A 24,211-nucleotide genomic window follows, 5' to 3' on the forward strand; every position below is an offset into this window, starting at 1 on the left:
GTTTAGTGATACATGAAACAATGGCAATATACTTCTGTTTTAGACCCATTCAAAAAGTAACTAAAAAATACTCTCATTGTAAGCTTTTTGAAGGGAGTCAATGGCTATATTTTGCCTGTGTGATCAGGTACTACTTGACCTACACCTAGGATCCAAAGATGTTTTGTGATAACAGCACATGTAAAAATAAAGTTTAATTAACATCAGTGAAGTCCACTGATTCGCAGATTGTGTAACTTGGGCTCTTTGTGAGTGGAGTTAGGTGATTAATGCTATTGCACATAATACTTTCCATTTTGGTTAAATATTTAACTTACTGTGGGATGGTTTAGTTCTTACAAACCTATTAGAAAACATAAAATATGCAGTGCACATTATGTGGATACCATTTATTCAGTTTAATTATGCAAATATTTGTTCTTTTAAATTTATGTTCTATAAATGTATTTATTTAAATGGCTCTGAATGCCTCAAAAACAGAATTTAATTATTCTAGAAGAATGCTTGTGAATTGGATAGCTGCTAGGAAGATAAAGAAATTCAGTGACTTTCTGCAGGTCAGTCAGGGTGCATACACCTAGTACAGCTAGGAATCAGTCCTTGGTTTCTTCAACTCACTCTAATCACAACACTAATTTTGCTGGTTTTGTAATGAAGCACCTAGCTGACAGTCTGTTAAAAACCCTGCTGAAAACCTGTGGAATCCCATAGCAGCCTGACGTGGCTATATGGGAACTGAAAACTGAAGTTTTTCTTTAATGCTTTGCATCTATTGACATAATGTTTTTGCATATAGTTTTAAAACAGAAACAGTGACTCCTCCCCCCCCCMAAAAAAAAGAAAAAAAAGCTGATGGCAGGACAATCGCACCCTGAACCCTCTTTCCACTGAAATCAGTTAACAAAATAGGCCCACTGAATGGGAAGGTAACATCTAGGACATGCAAGTTGTCAACTGTACATTGTGGACAACTTCAGCTTTTTTTTTTTTTTAAGCTAAATGGAAATTTTGCCTTTTTTTAGACAAAGTAAAGTTTTGCTTCTCTTTTGGAAAGCAGCAAGGCTGGTTAGCTTGCGTATCCCCACAAGGACCTTATGGCAGCAGTCCATGGACCACACCACCAGCCATCCTCAGCAGGATGACCTGGGACTGCTTTCACCTCAAATACAGAGCTGCACTCGACGTTTCACATCCAGATCAGCGTTTCAAGATGAAACCCTGCACAACAGGATATGGGCTGCATTAAAGGAAAAGCAGTCAAGATAGGTTCCCTTTTATGCAGATTAAGAGCAGCCCTCGCTCTCCTGGCAAGTTTACCAATGAGCTCCTCATTTGGGCAAAGTTTGACTGTGCTTGTTTCTCAGAATTATAACTTTCTATAATTGTACAGCTTTGAAGAGTGAGCCCAGGTAGAATCAAGATATAATAAAACTGTGGCATCAATTTAAAAATCAATTAAGAAGGAAGAGTATGTTGGCAAACGTACAAATATCACAAGTCTAACAACAGCACATTTGCCACCAATATAGGACTACTCTTTGAGCTGTTTAAAGAGATACAGCTGCARCTGAGCCCCAGGACCTATGCTGTTTGTAAAAGTCTGAAATAATACCATCCTTCTGTTCTTCAAAAAAATTGGCATTGAACATAAAGCAGGAAGGAATGTTTCTATATTGTGTAAGCATATTGCTGTGCTGGCAGGCTGGCACTTTTGTCTCACACAGAATCAAATGACCTGTGAAGAAGCAGCAACTTTTAAAACTTTACCAACTTTTTTTTTTTTAACTGCACAAATAGCTATTGCTATCCTCACAAAATTTGAAGCCCTGTCATTTATCTACTTCATATCCTCATGTTATGATTTGAATTGGAAATTTTTCAAAGTTTTTGGACCATGCAAGTAGAATTTTAAAAAATACATTGGGTTTATCAGTTAGCTGAATCCAACACTCATTAATCTGTCACTGATAAGTTTTCATTGCTTGAATTCAAGCACTGGGAGCATAGTTTCTCTAATTTTTGCTACAGCCCTGGAGAGCTTCCAGCTGCCCAACACTCCCCAGTTAAATGCAGCTTTGCTAATCTCAGACCCAACAGTGCTGGCTATGACAGGAAGAGAAATCTCTTTGCTGTGTCATTGCAGGTGGCTGTGTAAATAAATACATTTTTTATATTTATATATATAAATCTCTATTAAGTCTACATAGGAGTGTTTGTATATGTGCATATATAGATTAAAACATATATATACACACACACAAAAAGAATTGCTTGCACGTTTGTCTCAATTTTTTTCATATACCCTTTAAAAATGCCAAGAAAATATTCCTTATTTCCAGAAAATCAGGTTTTGACTTTTCCTAACAGAATTGCTAGCCCTTATATGTTCCATCCCAAGAGTTCATTAGACGGTCCCCCAGTTCTCTTTGGTTGGGTTGTAGTGGTCCTTGGTTAATGCCACGGCCTATGACCTTTGACCTCTTGGTAAAAATTCAGGCAACCACTGCTCTCCAAATTCACTGCAAATGGCACAACCAAACCTCCCTTGCTCTATGCCTCCTTCACAGCTGGCACAGAAGGAAGATAATGTAGTGTTTGATTTGTGTGAGTAGCAGATGCTTGAGCTGCTCCAAGCCCAGCTTTTGCAGTAAAGCCAGCAACTGAGGACGCCGATGGACAGCTGGTGCCCAGTTTTGTTTGAATGTTTGCTCTCCCATAAGGGTACATTTTCCGCTCTAAGTTTAAAGACCGTGTTTGTGAATTATTTCCACTGGCCTTTCCTTCCAGGAAATAGGTCAACATTTCGCCTTTTCCCTTTACACTGACTTTACCTCGGCACACAAATTCATAACTGCACCTCTTTAATATCCGCTGAACTTCTTCTGTCACCTGAAGACAGAAAAAAAAGAGCTATTAGGTTTTTCTATTCATATAAGGTTAATCYTAGAACTGCCCAAACTTTCCTTGCTTTACTTCTGCTTCATGAAACACGTGGAGCAGAATGAATAAGCAGCTACTGCTGTTCTTGGGTTCACCGAGAATTTTCTTAAGGAATTAGGTATACCAAACTGGAATCTGAGAAGCAAAACTTTTGGTCTTGAGCTAAGTAATTACACAGGCAAACTAAGCTCTGTCTATCAGAAATATGTAGCCATATTCTCTACTGTTGTAGGTTGGATCAGCTCCAGTGAGCATAACTTACTCCAGAAGAAATTTTGGGAGACAAAGCAGGTATTTTGGATAAAAGATGCCAAAAGTTCATTGAAATTTTCAGAAGTGCAGTATTACTTCTAGCCAAGCTCTAGTAGACCAGTAATGTCCTCTGTCTCTGTAGCCCCTCTGATCCAAAGTAACCTAAGAATTTTTAAAGCTACATAAAATGCAGCAGGATGGCAATGGACGTAGATCTCTTCCTTGTAGTCTTTATTCAGGCAAAATTCCTGCAGCTCAAGAACTGGCCCGTGCAGTGCCGGCATTCTCAGGCTTGACTCCAACTGAATAAAATGCAGCAGAGAGTTAAATGTGAAATCTGTTTCTTCAGATGGGAAATGATTTATGTGGGGATTTCATCGCCTCCAAATAGTGAAGCATATGTAATGGGAAATAACTATACGTCTGATGCCTGAATCATCTGGAGAATGTTGCTCTTTTCATAAAAACCACAAGATCAAGTGAGGCTGAATTTTCTAAGCAGTTTTGAAAATGTAACCAAATATGAACCAGGTGGTATATAAAACTTGCAAACTGCTCTCAGAATGCACTCACCTGAATTTTCCCCTGCACTCCAGTACTATCCATTCGGCTGGCAACATTTACAGTGTTCCCCCAGATATCATATTGCGGTCTTCTGGCTCCGATGACTCCAGCCACTACAGGCCCAACGTTAATACCTAAAATCAGAATAATAATGCTTTTGTTATTCTTTCAAAAACTACAGCATGTTATCTGAAGGAAACACTGATCCTGTAAATTAGATTTAACACAAGTGCCTCAGAATTTTTCCTGGTCATAGAACATAATATACGTTAAATTAATGCCATTTGGACTTCTGGATTTGTAAGGGTTTTAGAAACAGAACAAAGATGATGCAATATGATAGACAACATAAAAATTTTGCTCATCTGTGGATTTTCCTATTTGCTTGTTTTAAGAAAATAAGAAAGGTAGTGGCAGAGCAGAGTTGAGCTGTGGACGAAGTCAGGACAATTTGTTAAAAATCTCTAGTTGCTTCCTATGACTTCCACTGTGGTTGCTCATATAAAGCCTTTGAATGGGGGATTTTCCAAGTTAAACAGAAATAGTAGCCTGGGGAAAACTAGCTGTGTTAGAAAAGTTAGTGAAATGGGAACAGCACTGGACATACCATTGGAGAGCAGCTGGATGGATGGAAGCGAAGAGGAGAAACTGCCTTCTAAGCAGGCTGGGAGAAAGGACTCAGAAAGGTAAGATATAAGATAACATATAGGGGATTGCATGGGAATTCTGTGTCATGAAGGCCAGAGGATTTGATTTGTTGGAAAAAATAGCACCCATCCACCAAAACAGTTGGGAAGACTGGCAAAAAAAAAAAAAAAAGCATAATAACAGCATAACAAAAAAAAAAAAATCAAAGGGAGAACTTTTCAAACTATATACCTACACCTAGAATTCAACAGGAAAGTTTCCTTGTCCAGTGAAAAATTTCAAGATGTCTTTTTTTTTTTTAAATTTAAATGAAATGAAATATGCATCCATATATGGAAAATATTCATATATCCCAATATGTCTTGAGCATCCACTGAATCTGGATCAAGTATTATAACTCGTGGGCTGCAGATTTGGTCATGTTTCTCTTTCAATCAATCAATTAATTAATATTTCATTAGTTATATGAAGCAGAGAAATGCCAATAGAAGACATTGAGAGTGCTTTTTGCCAGCACAGCACAATAACTTGGGGACTAAAACATGTCAGGGATTCAAAAACTTGGTCTGATTCTTCATGCCAAGAAACTGCCTTAGCCAGTCTCTTCTCTCTCCTCCTGCTTTCTCCAGCCAAAAATTCCATCTTGGAGCTAAAAAGTCTTTCCCATCAGAAAATTTTTCAAACTATGTCCTGACAAAGAGGACAGGTGATTTGTCATCTGTGGATGAAAAACTCTTGCCATGCTTTAATGCCAACACAGCTTCTGCACATGCAGGAATACATAATAGTTAAGTACAGCAGCCCCAGTTTGCAGCAGTTTAGCAATGCAAAGCAATGTGAGTCACAAGACTATGTACACTAACAATATTGTACAAAGTTATTAGTGCAGTTTCCTTTGAGGTGTGCTTTGATTAAATAAACACACTAGAACTGGACACAAGTATAAATCYTTAAAACTGATGCCCACCATTTAGCCTGCTTGTCTTCTATGTGGATGTACATCTTCCACTAAAAGAGGCTTTTCAGCTCTACTCAAGAGTGCAGGACAGGCAATCCTTTGCAGAAAGCACAGGGAAAGCCAACAAACAACAGTGTTCCACTTGTGGGATAATTGTAGAAATGTGACTTACCAACTCGTAGGACAAAGTCGTTGTAAGACTGATAGTTGATTTCATCAAGAACGTCAAACATCTCTATTGCAAAATCTGCCAGTGTACTCAGATGGGAATAAATTGATTTTTTAGCCTAGATACAAAATAATGTTGCACATTAGATTTGCATGGTATTGAGAGGCAGGTGAAATACTGAACTGAAAAACAATGAAAGGCTCAGACTGGATGGCTTAAGAAAGGAATCTAACCTATTTTGCTGATTGTGAAAGGGAACTTTTGATGGTGACTAGAGCACATGCATTCTTTTCTCAAGTACTGAATTCTTTTTTTTCTCTTTTTGATTTCTGGGAAGAATGGAAAGCAACATTCCCGTGGTAAAGTGTTTCTGTTGCTAGAGAGCTGCAGATGTTTGTTGTGAGCATGATAGGGAATATAACCTGCTTTCTTACAAAACTGCTTTGCCTGATGATTATTAATAACTCTAGTTTGTGCCCTCTTCTCCCTTTGGGGCTTTTTCTAGCTCTTAGCTCCATGGGGTGCATGCTGTTCCCATTGACAAAATTCCTGTTAAGTTTAGTCCCATGAGAGGCAGAACATCCCTATTTGCTTTCCTTTTCCAGGCAAGCTGAAGCAATTTATTATGAAATATACCTAAATGAATGACAGCAAAAGGATCATAAGGAACCAAATGAAATGATGAAGTATCAGGCTTAAAAAAAAAATCACAAAGAAATACTTTTTATACCAATGGTCTAATTAAACTGTGGAATTCATTGCCAGAAGATACTATGGATCCCAAAAGTTTAGCTAGATTCAAAAATAATTTGACAAATTMATGGAAGAAATATTTGTTATATACTATTAAAAAGATACTATCTCTAGCTCTGGAACTTCTAAAGCTGCACATTGTTAGAAGCTGGAAAACAAAGATTTGCATGTTTGTCCTGTACCTTATGCCCTTCCCCCAGGAGCTTCGGCTGGCTAGCAAAGACAGGTTACCAGGAGGGACCTTTGACCTGATGCAGTATGGGTGCTCTTCTGTTGTGCTCTTATTCGAATAATAAATATGAATTCTTGAACCGCTTTGCAAAGTGAAAGTGGGCTAAAGGTAGGAGATGGTGAAAGCAATGCAGGGTCAGTGGCAGTATAGCTGCAGTAGGGTGTTGCACAACAGGGCTGTGGCAGCTGGCATGAGATGAGAGCTCACTGGGTTGTTGTCATGATAGTGAGATTTTATAACTGGAGTAGCTGAGAGTGGCTGAGGAACCTGAGAAAGAGGTTGCTTTTTGCTTTATTTGGCTCAGCTAGAAAGAGATCCTTCAAATGGCTGGGAAATTTAAAAAAATTAGAGCAAAGCTTTAACAAAAAACGATGAAAGCCAGCCTTGGGCCATTCCCAGTTTTTAGGAAGGATATTTTTAAATACCTGCCTGGCTCTCTGGCATCCTGTATCTTATAATGTCAGCTAATTCCACTCTTTCACAGCCCCAGCAAGACAAAGGAATAACAGGAGTTAAATTTAAAGGAGCTAATGGCCACACTTGCAACAGTGATGGTGAAGAGTACTGAAGGCCTGGAGGAGGAAGAGGGAGGAGTCTACAGTTTTCTTTAATCCTCTATTGTTCTTTATATTGCTTTTCCCTTAACATCTTTGCTGCCTCATGCAAACTTTGGTTTCCTGCAATGCCCTACATGCTGGCAGGAGAGAGGATTGGTGACAAATACGGGATGAACTCCAAGAGACAGACGTCTCTTGAAAGGATTACCACCAAATTCTTTTGCAGCCACGCTGAAGAACACTGTGAAGTTGGGACCCCGGTGAAAACACAGACATAATTTCAACGGGCTCCACATGCAGAAAGAAGCTATATGTCTACAAGGAGCCTGGTTTGTGTGCTGCCCTGGTGGCATAACTGGCAAGCAATTATTTATTTAATATTTCAGAGGAATAGTTATTGGAAAGACTGCCCAGAGCATCACAGCAAAATCACTCTGACAGAGGCAATATATATTTATTATAGTCACCTGGTGAAGCCAAGCTGCAGAAACAACAGTCCTGTAAAATATGTGATTTAAACATTTAACTCCATCCAGTGTGCTAGGTTGTTATGTGCACCAGTAATCTTAGTTAAGAACACAGCTAAGCGCACCTACTGTCTTGTGCTCATGACCAAATCCTGGTACCAAATTGGTGTCACACAATTAGAGGCTGCACCAGAGTTTCTGATAAAGCTAAGACATCCCTAGCACAGGGCAGATCAGAAGCACTTGGATAAATTGCAGCTCCCCAACAACACGTCTGGCTCTGTGAGGTAACTACTGCCTAATGTAACAGCAGTCCAGGGACAGTGTGGACTCTTGGCAGTGATCCTCTGGGGATGATGAGCTACCCTGGATCACCATGTTTCTAATACACTGCTGCATGCTGAAGACCTAGCAGGAAACTGCCCACAGGAGGTGGATAATTTCTACTTATCTGTATCACACAAGCAGTAGGAAAAGATCACAGAAGAGCTGGAAATCTAAGTTACAAGCAAAAAGAAAGGCACAGTCCTGTACAAGACCTTCTGCAGTGATTTAAAATGCATTACTGTCATAAGCTTAGAGTGGTATCTTCAGTACTGGACTAACTCAGCTGACCCTTCAGTTAGCAACTATAAAATGCATGAGATAAACATGTTTAGGTTTTGGAACATATGCTGCCAAAGTTACCCAATAACACACTTGTTTTCAAGACTGTAGTTCAAAGAGCATTTATAGCAGACACACAGGCATGCCTTTGCCTGTTTGTCTGACACCACACTGAACAAAATTCAAAGGATCTTTTTTTTCCCTGACTCAGGACCCAGGAATCAAACATTTCTGCATAAATAAAATGTTTTGAAAACACATTTTTGTAATGTCTAGTTTTCTAAGCTAAGAATGATACAAAAAAGCATCAGTTGTAGAAACCCTGCAGATCAGAAAATTATGTGATATATTCCAACATGATTCTAACAGTTGATTCCGATGTGTCCTTGTTTTTTATTTACTTAACAAGGATAATTGTTGCTAGTAAGTTCACAGGCCATCTTCTGGCCCTTTTTTGCTTTTGCCCTTTAATTCAGTGTTATTTTGCAATGCTAAACCGTATGAATCAGCCGTACCTCTGCAACATATGTGCCTGCATATCAGACCAGCGGAGAAGCCTCTGGAAGTTCTGGGCAGACTGAGGACATGGACTGCTCTCATTTGCCTTATCCTACTCATATTATTAATTTGCATAATGCTCTCTGTGCAATTGATTCAGTACACTGCTCACAGGGGTTTCTGCTGTTCAAGATGCTGCATGCAAATTTAGGAAATCTCAGGACCCAACCTGAAGGTGAAAAACATGCACAGGAGCAGTAATGAGGAGACAGATGGAGAATTGTGCCCCAGAACCGGCAGCTCTGAAATTACTCTGACTTTTTTATTGCTGAGTCATTAAAGCAATAAAGAGAATGGAGCAGTGGAGACAAAGAAGAGCTAATTTGTAAGGGCTGGGATAAAATGCAGTAATGTACCTAGTGCTAAATTCCTGTCTGTGATGGGGGTGAAGAGGGATGTTTGCTTTGACTGTAGGATGCACCCAGGTTTCAATGTAAAAAAGAGAAAGAAAAAAAAAAAGAAAACTCCACACATTTTATTGTTCTTGTGTTTGTTTAGCAGCAATACATTACATCTAGATTCTTCCTTGCCCTGCATCTTTCAAGGTCATCTATGATGCCAGGTTTAAAACACCACCATTCTGACTTAGGAGCTTTTTACACCAGTTTGCTGAGAATCCAGAGCTACAGACAATCAAATCCCAAATTTAGTCTGATGAGGAGCTGCCAGAATAGCAACTTTTATTTGCAGGCTAAGGTTGCTATTTGAATTTCAGATTTAAGCTGTTGCAAAAAAATAAAGCAAATGTACATAATCATATGGAACTGGATGTTTCACATGTTCCTCTGGAAACTGGAGGAGCACAGTTTGTCCACCAAAAATTAAAGTTGTGTAAGATCTACTTACCTTGGTTCCCGAAGTAGGTACAAGTCCCACAGCTGCCATATAAGTACTTCCAATTGTCTTGATCTTTTCTATGTCCTTATAATATTCTTTGTCCATAAGCTTTGTTTAAAACATAAAACTGTTAAATATTACATAATATTTTAGACAAACAACCATAGTTATCAGATAACATGTGCACAGTTGATTAAACCATATTATTTCTGGTAAGTTAAGGCTTTCTCTCTTTGAGGTCATTGGGAAAATTACCAGTAACTTGCATTTTAAAGACTCTAAACATATCAGAGGAATTTGAGGACAGGTCTGGGTGCCTAAAAGTACAAAACAAACTCTTGGAGAGGCCCACTGGGCATCAACTCCCATTAATTAGGAAGTTCACAGATGTATTTTATTAGAAAGTGCAAAGTAATCTAAATTCCTATAAATAATTCTTGTTTACAGCAGTCTGGTAGAACTGATATGGTCAAAAGACAATGCATTTAGACCTTACCTCATCAAAATCAGCAATAATCTCATTTAACAGGCGTAAACATTCCACTCCCATATTATTGCCATCCAGTTCGATGTAGAAATCATTGAAATTTGGGATGGAAGCAAACATCACTCCCACTTGTGAATATGACTGGTAATAAAGGTCCTGCRGTTCATGAACAGATATAATTTTTATTTTAAAAGATTAATTAAAACAGACAAGATTATTATGATATCTATTCTAGTGCTAAGCAACAAGAGAGGTTGCTTTGCTAGCTAGGACAAAAGCCATCAATTTTGCTAGAGAGAAAGTCAACAACAGGAGTTGCAGACTCCCTCCCTTGAAAAACACAGATGAAAATTAATGCCTAAGTTATCAATCAAATCCATTTAAGTCAACTTAGTGGTTTTCACTGCTTAGGCTGGGAAACACTGACTGAAAATGTAGTAGGAAATAGAAAGTCTGAAGAGTTTTAGAACTTTTATTGTACGAGAAATTTCACTAGATTTTCCCAGTTTTATTTTAAAACTAAAATAGGAGACAAAACAGTTTATTTTTTTCACTGTGGTACAAAATCAGCCTCACTCCTTTACCTCTTTCTCCTCTGAGTTGCAGAGACCTGGATTTGGCATTAACCATATAATGTTGTTCTGCATTGTAAAGCTTCTGCATAAGAATTCAGAGAGTGCACAGAAAGTAAAACCACTCTTCTACGGTCAAACACACTTGGCCAAATTCTCAAGCACAGAGACCCATTGCTTGGAAAAGCAGTGTCATGGCCATCGTGGCCACACCAGATACTGCAGCCACTCTAGAAGGACTCTGGCCAGACCTGAACCAGTTTATTTCATCACTGCAGCCTTTGAGATTAAAGCTACTGTATCTTCCTTCCCAATTTTACTTTTAAGTTGATAAGTTTTGTAATGAAAGCATACTTTCAGAACTAGAGCAGTTCCGATGGAAGTACCTGGCAGTTCACACGCTTCACCATCAGAACATAACTGACCTCTGTGAAATACTGCAATAAACTCAAGTCTTTTCACTTAATTGAAAAAGGAATTGCATCTTTTGCATGTAGGCATTCAGCTGCATTGATGTTGAATGACACAACATTCACTTAAACAAGAATTTATTAAAATCCTTCATAGAAGAAGGAGGACACTACAGAGAAGGCAATAATCCTGATCTAATTTCTAAACACAAGTTTTTACAAACCCATTCATTTCAACATGAATGATAGTAAAAAATTCCAACATTTTCTTGAAAACATATAGTTGAAAGGTGACCTAAGCTACATGGGGTCACACCCTTACAACATTCTCATGTATTTAAATTTTATCTTGTCTTTACCATATTCCTTGGATTAGACATAAGAAAGTGCTGTGCAACATGTGCTGGCAACAGGTTGAAGAGAATTCTTTTATTGTCCAGCTTGACTCTCTCCATATCGTCTCTCTCTTCTTCTGCCTGTTGGGACAAAGGAAGAAGAAAAAATCTTTTCAAAAAGCAAGAAGTTATCTGAAACCATCAAATAACTATTTGCATGTAGCATCTATTACTCCATGCTTTGAAATTAAACTGGACAAAATAATACGTATGAAATGGAGTGGGAACAGTTCTCCTACACCATGCTTTTACCTCTGGGACAAAATCCCTTAAAGGCCTTATTAATTCAAGCCGAAGTCACTGGGCAATCACTATTTTTAGGGCTTGACCAGCTAAGTGTTCTGGCATCTCCCATAGACCTCTGTTCTTTTAAATAGGCCCCACCTGATATTTTTATAGACTAAAAAACTGGAATAATCCCACTTAAGTCACATTGGCCTTGGAGAAGCCTGGAGAATCACCAGTGTTTTAAGCAAACCTATGTCATTTTGCAGCGAAATGGATCTGATGAGACAGTAGCTTCAGCAGAGAGAACTGTTTTACAATTGAACATCCTTAAGAAAGACATGCAATTTTAAAAATGATTTTGATAGAAACAGTATGCATTTCTAGAGGTGACTTTAACCATCCTGGTACTTGTCATGAATGCATATACAATTCCCGTGCACAGAAATTCCTGTGGGCAAAAGCAACAGGGATTCTGCCATTCTTGTGAACAATGACATTCAGAAAGAATATCTGGGAGTTAATGGTTTGGGGTACTTAACCAAGGTTCTGGTGTCATATTTAGGTGACTTGACTCACAGGAGTCATTGGAAGCTACAGATTAGGAAGCAATTCTGAAAATTAGATACCCTATTAAAAAAACACTAAATCTTTAGGGATTGCATCTGGGGTACCTAGGTTTGCAAATTCCAGCCTAGTCCTTAGTAAACTCTTCCACAAAATTACTTTTTTAGAATCTATTCCTTGTTATCAGAGTGACTTTGGTCCCCAAATTCTCATTTTCAGCTAGAAAATGCTTGATCAGTACTACACAATTCATCTCATGAAAATCACAGCAAATACAGTTTTATTCTTTGCTCTTCAATCACACTCACAGAATTGTAACACAAAATCTGCAGTGATCCCAATATGCTTTTGTTTATCTAGTTACAGTCAGCAGAAGACTGGACGGCCAAATTCTCAGGTGGTATCAGTGAAACTAAGACATATAAACCACTTAAGGATCTGCTGTAATCTTTATTTGTGTCCCTTTGTATCTAGAATTTGCTATCCTGATCTATTGCAAAGTCCACATACTTTTCTCACTATCTACTCCCGTCTAAGTAGGAGAAAGCCAGTCATCTCGTGCCTGTGTATTCTTTTCATGTGAAAAAGCTTTTTTAGTTTTTCTAAGAGTTTATTACTCTGAGGACAAGAAATTAATTTTTGTTTTTCATGATAAAAATTTGGGAAAATCCTTTTTATTCACATAGCACAGTGATGCCACTTTTCTTGGCAGTTTTCTTTTATACTCTTAAAATTCTTTACAAGAAAAAAAATGCCAAAATAAAACTGTTTTTATAAATGTAACTTCTTCAGGAAATATTCTCTTCTAAAATAAATTATCAGCTTCTCCTCTAATTTGCATAATAAGGATTATAATTTATTCCAGAGATTCAGTAACCATTAAATAGCAGTTAAGCCCTGCAAGGAATATGCCTGAAATCTGTATCCTAAGCAAGTATCTGTCTCCTGCTTGTGAGGTGTTTTCTTGACACTTTTTTTGTTGCTTAAATTTGGTATGCTATTTTCTTAAAATATCATTCCTTTCTCCTATTTTGGAGCTGTAAAATCTGCCTCTGACTTATTGCTGCCTGTAAATGTGTGTAATGGCCCCCTGCATTGTATAGTATTATTGCTGGACTTTAAATATTTTAATAGTGGAATTAGAAAGCTTTTTCCACCTGAAAATCCAACCCAAACTTACAACTCAGTTTTTGCAACATACTGGAAATGGAGAGTTTGATTATGATCACAGCAATGAGATTTGTGAATTCTTGAATTCAGGCTCTGAATCAAATTCCAGTTTAGGTTTGGCATATGCCTGTGTATTCCTCTATTTTTTTAATACAATCTTTTTTTGTTACCTTCTTCCTAGGAACATTTGAGGTATAGTAATCTGCAGCTCCCGATACAATATGTGGCAGAATAGCAGTCTAAGGAACAATACACCTTTGGGTTGGGACATGGATATAAAAAGTCAGAATAATCAAGCAAGGGCTTGTAAGTGGAGTAATCAGTTTGACACAGCATGAACAGCAATATTGTTCAATTGCTGGTATTTGCTGTTCATTTCTGAGCTAGAAGTGTGCAGTCAGATTCTTCTGCCTTGCCCAGTCATGGACCAAGACTTTTGGATGAAATGACTGAGAAAGTTCTTCAGCAATGTGTGGTGTTTCCTAACATTGTGGCTGATTCACAATAAAAGGCTCAGAAAAAGCCATAGCACAAAGACAGAGCTGCTGGCACTGAAACATTATCTCCCTGTGACCTTGCTCTTGTTGCTGGACGTCTGTCCAGCCACAAGGAAATAAGAAATCTTTCTAATACACCTACAGAAAATAGTGGAGAAAGGACAGTGCAGCCTATTGGGTTTCCAGTCTTTTCCTTCTGCAGAATTTAGAAAGCAGTGATGGCTTTTCTTCTCTCCGCTTCACTTCTCTTCAATACAGTCATGAAACTACTGTGTGAGAGATGCCAATGATACTACCATGTTCACRCAGGTATGGATGTGACAATGTTCACAACAATGGGACCACAGTCATATCTAAGAGGCTGGCACCGAGCTCTTGGGTGAAGAGCTAATGGTTCAAACTGAACCGCCAAAGACATGACTGAAATGATGTTGTTTAGAAAGGGGAAATCCTCTAAGAGCAGGGAAAAGCATCATGAATGTCACCATCGCTATCATCACCTAGCCCGTAGGAGTGTACTCTTCCCCTGTAGCTCAGGGAGAGATTTGCACTGGTAATGCCTATGATAGGCAATGTAGTGCCATGCAGAAAAATCTGCTAGCTCTGCATGGGCTAATGCAAGCATTACTTTCATGAATTAGCATAGTGCTCCAAGTCTCTTAGTCTTGCTGAAATGCCAGATACATTAGCCTAGACAAAACACTGGGTTAATACTGCTATATTGCTGCTAGTACCTAGACTAGAGCCTCTGCATGAGTTGTACTTAAGCCATACAGACACGCCAAATTTCTAAAGTTAGTGTGGATAATCCCAACTTTATCAAAATCACCTGCCAGGAAAGTGAACTGAAGAGTACCTTTTCTGCTATTACTGCACAGAATTTGAATATCCATCTTCTCTCCCTGTTCTGCCTAAGACAGCTCTCACATGCACTTCCTCAGGAGTTCCCTGGGAAAAGAAGAAAGATTCCCCTGTGCCCCTTGCAAGGGAAGTTAAGAAGTGAAGGTGAGGTAAAAAAGACTTGATTTCGTTCAGCAGTGAGGACTCTAAAACTCTCTATCTCTGGGCTCTATGGGGAAGAAAGTAAGCTGCTTACTTGTATTTTCTGGACTTTTTTATGGCTCTCTGCTTTCCACCCTTCAGGGGAATGCAAATGAAAACTGTCTTTCCTTCTTGTGACTCATGAACTCCTAGTGCCTTCTCTTTGAGTAGCTGAGATAAGGGAATGTGTAGGCATCACCCTTTCCCAGGCAAGACAGACACTGAGAAGGAAGAAGGAGTATGTGGGGCTGCAGAAAGAAGATTAGAATAACACAGATCACAGATATTTACATTCCTGGTAGAAATATTAGCCAGGCAGCTAAATAGCATCCAAATCTTCATCCATTTGTCCCTATTTCTATTGGTTAGCTCAGGAAAGCTGCCAGCATGTTATTTATGCAATAGCTGCTAGCTCAAAAAACAAGGCAGATTACTATGAACATGCACAAAAAGGAAACTCTATAGGAATGAGAGACATCATTTTTAATATTCTGCTTGTGCTTGTGCCTGTTTGGTATTCATGGCAGCTAGGTCATTTTGCAGAGCTTACTGTATTTGTAGAACTGCAGTATTTAAAAGCAGACTTGGCTTTTGTTTCAGGTTTGGTGATAAAATTTAACATGTTCTTTGGTACTAGAGCTTTTGACATCAATGTGATAAGCACCTACCACATTTTACACAGTCACATAACAACGCACTATTTTACAACACTGAGAACTTGTTACACATTCTATACTCAGGAAGTGACCCAAACTATTGTATCACCTGAGATATCAGGTGATTATTAAATAGGCATAAAAATGCTGTAGCAATGTCACTGACTAAAGAGTTATCTCAAAAATCCAGTGTTTCAAGATGCAGCTAAAAAGAAATTGGGCACCGGTACTTCAGAAACATCATTTTACCTGAAGGGGGCACTAAAACCACAGGAAGACACCCATGAAAACAGTTTCTATAAGGCCAGATTTTAAACACGAAGTGCAAGCCAGCCTTGAAATTACAGCCTGCAGATTGCAGAACAAATATTTTGTACAGGTGTCATGGATTAGAAAAGACAGCTGAATGATATTCTAGTATTCCCTAAAGAATGTGACAATCAGTCATGGCATATAATTATTCTTATTTTCCTCCCATGACAAATCTTGGGCAAGCAACTCTGTTTTTGGCAGTTTTAGCTTCTTCACAGACTTGTTACTTATATTTATTTGTCCATTTTTTCTAATTTTGTTGAATAATTTGTATAAGTAACATTATCAGTCACAAATAAGTAAAATGCTCCTACATTTGCTATTCACAATGAAGCATGTAAAGTTATTCAACAATTTTATTGAGAAATTTGTATTCCCCTCCCATTGCCTGTTAAAAAAGCAGATTTTTTTACAAAAAGAAAATACTGTGATATTCAGAAGAGTTAAATTTGGCACAGTATAGAAGTAACAGAAACAACAAGGACCTACATGACCCATGAGATGTGAATAGTAAGAACACATATAAATGTTTTAACAACTTGTCATCAATCACAAAATTTATTCTTCCAAATGATGTGCATAAATCACACTGTATTATCTCAGTTCCGGTTATGTGACCTAGATGCAAGTGCACTAGATTAACTTTTGCTTGAAAAGTATCATTTTTAACTGAGTTTTGCTTTTCTAAAATCTGCTTTTTCTCAAAACATGATTTTTTTTTCTGATGCTGCAACTGCAGCTACGTGGGCTAAGATAAAGTTTGTGGAAATGGGTTTTCCTCAGACCTTAGCTCCTGTTCACTGAGAGTAGATAATCTGTCTATACATTCTTATCTTAATGGCAATACTTTCAGGATACTTTTGATGTTTAAAATATCATTTAGTTAGTACTAGACTCTTTGTTGTTCAGGATGCAGTAAAAAGAAATCTACAAAATCCTTTATATTGCAGCTTATGCCACAAATGGATTTATTCATCTGAGAACATTTTACAGGATTAGCCCCACAATGAACCTTAATAAAGCTAAGCAAACAAAGTGCTTCCAACTTCCAGAACAGCCCTTGGGCCTGGAAGTTCTTCCAACCAAAAGCCAACATCAGAGAAACTTCCATGTTGGCTTCTCACAAGTCTTTCATCTAGCACCAGCTGGGAGATCTGAGTCTTCAGCTCTATCAGTAGTTTGTGGAATTTAGTGTTTGCACAAAGAACCAGCAAATTCACTCCATAAAAAGGAAGAAATTCTGCATGGTCCCTGTGGACTAAGCAGTGGTGCTTCTAAAACTTTTACAATGAAAAATGTAACCAAGTAAAGACAACATAGTTCAGAGAAAAGTGATACTGAAGCCACAGAGAAACACAGCAAGGGATATTGTTAAAGCATTCATAAGGATCCTGGAAATCACATATAGGGATCCTGGAGTCCAGCAACTAGAGAAAATTGTCTCTCAATATGGTTCTTTTTTCCTTAACTCCTCTTAAAGATTGTTAAACCATTAGCAGTTTGGAACGTGCCAATTATTCACAGACAGTTTGAAAATACAGATACTTCCTACTAACAGTCTGCACAGAGCTTTTAATACTCAGGTTATTATGCTGAAGAACCTAATATGCACAAAGATAATGTTTTTTACTTATTCATTTGAACAGATAAGAACCATAAGCACTTCTATAACATCTATCACAATGGTATCTCTGCATGTTATGTTAATTAGCCCCAGCATTCAGTATCATTTCCACCTGGTACACAGAGCAGAAAACAGTTCAACATACCTTACAATACGGTATCCGCCCCTATTTATTGTACATAGAATAGTCTTCCATGGAGAATCAAGTAGAACAAGGGGGTGGTGTCTAGACCAGTAAAGAGGCTGAGTATCTACACAGGGCACTGATTTCAAAGAGTGGCAGTTATGATGATCCCTACTTCTGAATTTCCTACCTACACTGATGTTTTTCTTTCTGATTTTATCATGCAGATCTCACAGACAGGATGGCACCATTTAAGTACCTGTTTTGTAATTGAGGAAATCTGAAAATTGCATTCTATCTTCAAGGATGAAAAGCCCTTTTTGAAGTGAAGTTTTCTAGGTACCCGAAGATGCTGATAAACATTACTGAAATTTGATAGGCACCCATATCTCTTAACTCCCTTTATTGTCCTTTGGAGTAAGCGCACAATGGTTTTAAAGATTGTGGTAGATTGCTAGGCATTTCTGTAAAACCTGGCTCCAAGAAAACAGAAAAAGTTTATACATCTTCCTTCAGTATTGTCTAGTTCTGCTCTTTCAGCAGACAAGCCTCCCATTAGTTTCCTGGACTTTAATTTTTATAACTTACTAATTTCTAATTTAAAACTAAGGATCTGTAAGCAGTACCCTCCTTAGGGATGTGCAATTCACCATGCAAATCATGGTAGCTGCAATGATGAGCAGCATTTAATTCACTATTGACTTACAGACAGGCAACAGGWTGGCAAAGCAGTATCTTCCTGCTTGTTACTGAACTTCATGGCTAGAAATACATATTTCACATAAGTAAGACTCACAATCGTTGATCAGATGGTGATCTCAAACCTCCATCATGTGCCAGCATATGTGAAGGCAGCTGCTATCCAGTAATTCTAGTTATGTGCTGCACTGAGTTGCAAAGTCAGGGGATATTATTTTCCTCTTGAAAACAGTATTTGGCACCACAACAAACAGAGACTACTATCAGTTGGTCCCACAAACTTCTGAGGCCAACATGCACAGCACCTATCAATACTGTGGGTCATATGACAAAAATGAAATGAAGTGGTCATGCGTTGTTGACTAAGTCAAACAGCACAGAGTCCACAGTAATTATAGAACAAGATAAACTTAAATCATAAAGGAGTTGGACATGGTTCTGGGCATCAAAGCAAAAAAAACATCCCAACAGAACATAACTGTTAGGAAAAAAAGCTTTGAGAGTAAAAGATAAGTAATATAATCTTTTATTAATATTTATTATATTTAATAATATAAATATAAATATATTTATATAAATAAATATATTTAATATATTTATTATATTTAAGACATATAAGATATATAATATAAGATTATTATATATATTATATTGAAGATATAAGTAAAAGAACTGAAATCTCCTGGTTTCTCCATCCTAAGCAAGACAGAAAAGTCAAGGATGTGTTTAACCCATGTGTTGCAGTCTTGTTCTTAAATGTAAAAGCAAGCACTATGTTGATTTTTGCAGTCCTCTTAACAACATAGTTAACGATGTAGGTGAGAACAGGATGTGACCACTAGGAAATACAGGAGTGTAAGATTTATCATCCAGGCAACTTCCAAATTCCATCAAACCAAACTTCCTTCTTTTCCAAACTTTATTTTCCACATTGCCAGTGCCAAACACTCTGGAAGTGGGAATAGGACAGCTGGGATTAGGGGAAGGTAGTCAGACATTTCCTAAAGCCCTTGCTTACGCTTAATATAGTTTTCATAATTTTTGCTGTAATTTTCTAATCAAGAAATATATTTTTCCCAAAAAAGGTCCACACTCTTGGTATCTAGTTTCTGATCTTCCTTTGGGAAAGAGTTCCACAGTCTTATTCCATAATATGCATATAAGTATTTCCTTTTATCAATTTTATTCGCTAGTCTTCAGTTTAACTGAACATCAACTTCTTTCTGTCCTTTTTTGCATTAGAAGACAAAGTAAACAAAAACATATTTAATATCTCTGTCTCAAGTTTATGTTGATAATAGTCAATTTCCCACATTTGAAATTCTTTGTATTCATAATGTACCTTAGATATAAAGATATTACTTCATTGATGATGTACTGTTATGGAACAATTACAAACAAACAGAATTACTTCTCCAAAGCATATGTATTTTATAGGTCTGTGGAAGGAAAGCTGCAGTAAGTTTTCCACTGTAAACCCCAACAAATATGAAGGATCTTGAAAGTGTTTTAGTCCAAGCAAATTGTCCTGGAAACATTTGCAAGCAGTTTCAAAAAATCAGAGAGCATTTTGTGTACAGGAGAACTGGAAAGAAAAGTCCTGAGACTTGCCTGCACAGCCCAGAGGTAGTCCAGACGCAGCTTCAAGTCCACCTGTCTGGAATGCAGTGCCAAAGCACAAGAAAATAGCAAAATGGCTAGTATTGGTTCATAGCCATGCATATAAAAGGAGCCACCCCTTTAAAAACAAAAGGAAAGTAAACAGGTTATTCCATTTTTTTTAATACCAAACATTGGATATTTTTAATACCAAATCTTTCGTTTGGAACATGTGGGTACCCCCAATCACCAGCCTTTTTGGAAGAGGCTCATAGAGGCGGGGACACAGGTGACAGTAAGTCTGATCACTGCATCATACCAACATTCAACTTTGTGAGGAACTTATGATAATATGCATTATTGTAATGTGTGTGTGTACTTTTAATTAGGGACATAAAAAAATTTAAAAACCCAGAAGCTTAAATGAAATTGGAAGTAGCTGAGGGCTGTCAAAATATGGAAATGAAGGTTTTAACAGTTCTTTTCTATTTCATATTAGAATTAGACTGCAATGTGATCAGCTGAGTTATGTTAGGAGAAAACTACAGAATAACAGGGCAGCAGTTACTCATTCCCAAGAACTGATCTCCTGTTGATGAGTATCACCAGGTCCTGCAATTGCTGGGAGACAAAGGCTCAAGTATTTCTCAGGCACTACTGAGTTTATAGCCCTATCGCAGGCACAGACTGCTAGAGAACAGGTCACAGATGAGTAGCCAATGTTGTGACTGCCTATACAGAAATACTCGTTGCTTTAGCTTTGCAAGACACTTACCCCACTGCTTTTCTGTAACCACTGAGTTCCAGAATAACTATGTACAAAATTGTAACAAAAAGCAGGAGGATCATTTTTGGCAAGGAAGATACACGTAGAAATATTGCCAAGGTGAGAGTCCCCACTACGCAGGAAAGGAAAGCATAGTGGGCTGTGTCGCATGGAAGTTCATTCATCGTTTTGTTTGTTCCGCCAGGAGAAATGATAACTATGGAACTGCTGGAATTGGTGTTCCAAACCCAAGGCATGCAGCCAACCTAGCAAGGACAGCAGAGGAGAGAAAGGGAGAAAGTTAAATATGAAATAATCAGAAATGCAGTTGCCATGGAGGCTGACTGTAGTTCATTTCTGACCGGAAAAATATGTCTGTGGAGTTCTCAGATAGCCAGCTCTCTGCTTTAACAAAATCTCCCTCCTTTCCTGGAACGCTGTACCCAGTTTTAGGTGGGACACAGACTCTTTGTTCATTAGATGCCAGCAAGGCCAAGCAATTAAAGTCTGGGCTTAGTTAAATAGTWTCCCTTTCAGTGCTCAAAACCAAGAGATTCTAAAGCCAACATCTTTCTCCTAAACTAAAGAACTTCAGTAAACATTTTATGTGGCCATTTGGGTGAGAAAGGTTCTTGCACACATTACAGAAAGAATTGTGTTTGTTTTATAGACTGGGCAAGCAGTTCCAATTTCAATTAATCAAATCTAAAAACATATTTTAATCTTCGATGGACAAGCTAAGCATGAATAATGTCTTTTCTCCACCTTAGAGCTGCTTCAGCTATGACATATGATTCAAACACAAGGCTTCATCTTTAATTATCCATGCCATTTCAAATATCCAAGGAGCTCCGTCTCCTTCCTAGGCTGGAAAAAAAAATGGTGCATTTCCTCTGGGAAATTTGAGGAAATTTGATCTTATTCTTCCAAAGGCACTAYCAGATACACATCCCAGATCCATTAGGCAAGGAAGGGAGGAATCTCTGGAAAACAGTGTAAGTCCCTGGAGCTCCATTTTTTAATTGCACTCTTATGTTCACCCCTTTATCAAAGGAGAGGATAAGAGTTAAAATAAAGGGGGAGAATGGGATGGTAGTGCAAAACTAATTTTAACAGGCACCTCCACATAAGCCCCACCTGTACTTAAGCATCTCTTTCAAAGTGTKTTATTAGACCTTTTTATTTCATCCTAGCCACTGACAATGAAATTTTATGGCATGCTGTAAAATAACTGATAACCTAAAAGGTGATTAAGCAGTATGTTTTACAGGGAGTTGTCATTTAAAAAGATGAGATGTAATAGATAAAATATGAGTTAAATTCATAATAGCTAACATTACGAAATGAGATCAGAAAAAGTGAAGCAAAAAATCCATTTAATGTCATTTTGTTCAGTGTTCTTAAAAATGCTGTTCATACTAAAGTCATCTGAAAACACAGGCATGCATGAGGGCTTTGTAAACGATGTGCAATCCATCCAGGAAAACACCATCTGCTGTGTAACAAGACAAGTGAAATCTCAAAACCTAGCTCCTCTCATAGCTGAGAATTCTAGAGGCATTATCTTGCAGGAACTAATAATTTCTACTGATTACACATTTTTCCTAAGCATTTCAGTGGTTACAGGATATTTTTGCTTCACTAAAGGATAAAATTATACTTATGAGGTGTTCTAAGGTAAAAACTGAACGACCACAGGTCTGCTGGAGGCCAGAACTTCTAATTTCTAGTCTGTGTTCTTCCACTGATGTGCAATGTTGCCCTAGGCCTTACAATGTCTATATTCCATTTTCACCGTCTTCAGGTGGAGACAGTGGTACTTGTTTCACTTAGTCAAAGTAAGTATCAGATGTATTGGGGCTGATCCACAAAAAGTCTTAGCTGTCATAATATTCATCTAATAGCAAAGTAACAGAACCCTTGCTCAGATGCTAGCTAGCTTGGAGGCACTGCAAATCTCTATGCACTTAGCATGTTAGCAATCACATGCATGTCTATGTGCTTAGGGCTGTGTGTTTCTCACACAGCTGGTGTTCAGGAATTCCCAGAAATATCTGAACATCAGTAATTCCTGGTACCTCACTCAGACCATTGGAATTCACAGGCAAGAGATCCACAGGCAGATCGCTGCTGGTGATCCCAGGTCATAGGGATCAGCTTGGCAGATAGTCTAAGGAAGGTCCATGGACCAGTGAATACACAAAATATAAAATAAAGGTCTTAGCACTTCAATTGGCACCGTGAATCCCTCATGGAACGAGTGCCTTTCTATTGCTCAGAATACATTGCCTGTCTCCCACAGAAAAGCATGATGGAGACATCTGCCTCCTCAGCACATCCATTGCTGTTTAGCATGCTATTTTTGCATAGATTCTTTCCTTTGGGTGCCTTAACACGCTTAATTCATTAGCATTAGCAGCCAAAATGCTGCAATTGAGTGTTGGGAATCCTACAAGGCAACCAAATGCCAAATATTTAGGTGAAGTTTAAGCCCCATTATGACATGAAACCACCACATAGACTGAGCTGCTAATCATCAGTAAAAGCAGCTCACTTTTCAGAAGGATTGAGCAAATTCACTTCATACAAGAGAGCTTCCTAGGCATTAGATGCTAATGGATCTTCTAATTAGCACAGGGTAAACACCTCTTCTCTTTACACATTATTGTCTTGATTTTAAGACGTGATCATTTGTGATCTGCCTGGACTAAAAATATTGTGCTGTTATTATACAGAAATATGTTCTGTAAGTTGCCACATAGAAACAAGTAATGTTCCTTGACACCATGCATTCTCTGTCACAAAATATTAGCCATTAAACTAGTAAGCAAGCTGAATATTTAAAAATAGTTTTCCCATGAATAACATAACATCTGCATACTATGTAATGCTAAGGTCTGCTATAAACATTTCTATAGGTGTTGACTAGGTATTATCTGCACATTTTGCTAATGGTTTTGCCACTCAACACCCTGATTCATGGCAGTGAAATTTCAAATTACAGCAAAGAACTTTAAATTCAAATAAATGTCCTCTGCAAGCATAAATAATAAAAAGAGTAGGAATTCACAGAACAGAATGTGATATGCATTTAATAGTATCTGTAACTAGTTGTTCTTAAAAAGAATGCTAAATTATGCAATATTTGATTTAAATACTCACCACACATCCTTGAGCCACAGAGTATATTAAGATCACAATGAAAATACACAAAATGGTACGAATTTGTATAGTCAGGCACCCTGGAAAACACTAAAGAACAGAAGAATAAAGATTTAAAAATAAAGATTTAAAAAATATTTTCTAAAGTGTGGTTGTTATTGTTTAGTAGGCTACAAAAAAGAAGTGAAGAAAGGACAAGGAATTTTGCCTGCACTGTAAGTTGTGAAAAAGGCATGCAGTTATAAATGTGTACATGTGTTTTAATGGTAATTGCATTTTTGGAAATAATAAATGTGAAATTTTTATTACTGTATATTATTTTTCACTATACTTAAAATTCTTTGAAAGGTTAGTAGGATGTCTG

The 24,211-nt window shown here is 37.8% G+C and overlaps 1 protein-coding gene across 1 annotated transcript in view; it reads right to left on the reverse strand.

Moving 5' to 3' along the window:
• Positions 1–2,550: 2,550 nt before the first annotated feature.
• The window catches only part of ADCY1 (adenylate cyclase 1), a 152,892-nt gene continuing 131,231 nt past the window's right edge, over positions 2,551–24,211 (reverse strand). The window contains exons 12-20 of the mRNA XM_026063946.1: positions 23,848–23,937; positions 20,695–20,951; positions 19,928–20,058; positions 11,370–11,482; positions 10,038–10,184; positions 9,551–9,649; positions 5,535–5,649; positions 3,766–3,890; positions 2,551–2,889 (exon numbers count right to left, since the gene is read on the reverse strand). Coding sequence (XP_025919731.1) covers positions 2,551–2,889; positions 3,766–3,890; positions 5,535–5,649; positions 9,551–9,649; positions 10,038–10,184; positions 11,370–11,482; positions 19,928–20,058; positions 20,695–20,951; positions 23,848–23,937 — 1,416 coding nt within the window. The remainder of the gene's footprint in view (positions 2,890–3,765; positions 3,891–5,534; positions 5,650–9,550; positions 9,650–10,037; positions 10,185–11,369; positions 11,483–19,927; positions 20,059–20,694; positions 20,952–23,847; positions 23,938–24,211) is intronic.

This window comes from Apteryx rowi, unplaced genomic scaffold (genome assembly GCF_003343035.1).
Source record: "Apteryx rowi isolate R43461 unplaced genomic scaffold, aptRow1 scaffold_204, whole genome shotgun sequence".
Lineage (NCBI taxonomy): Eukaryota > Metazoa > Chordata > Aves > Apterygiformes > Apterygidae > Apteryx > Apteryx rowi.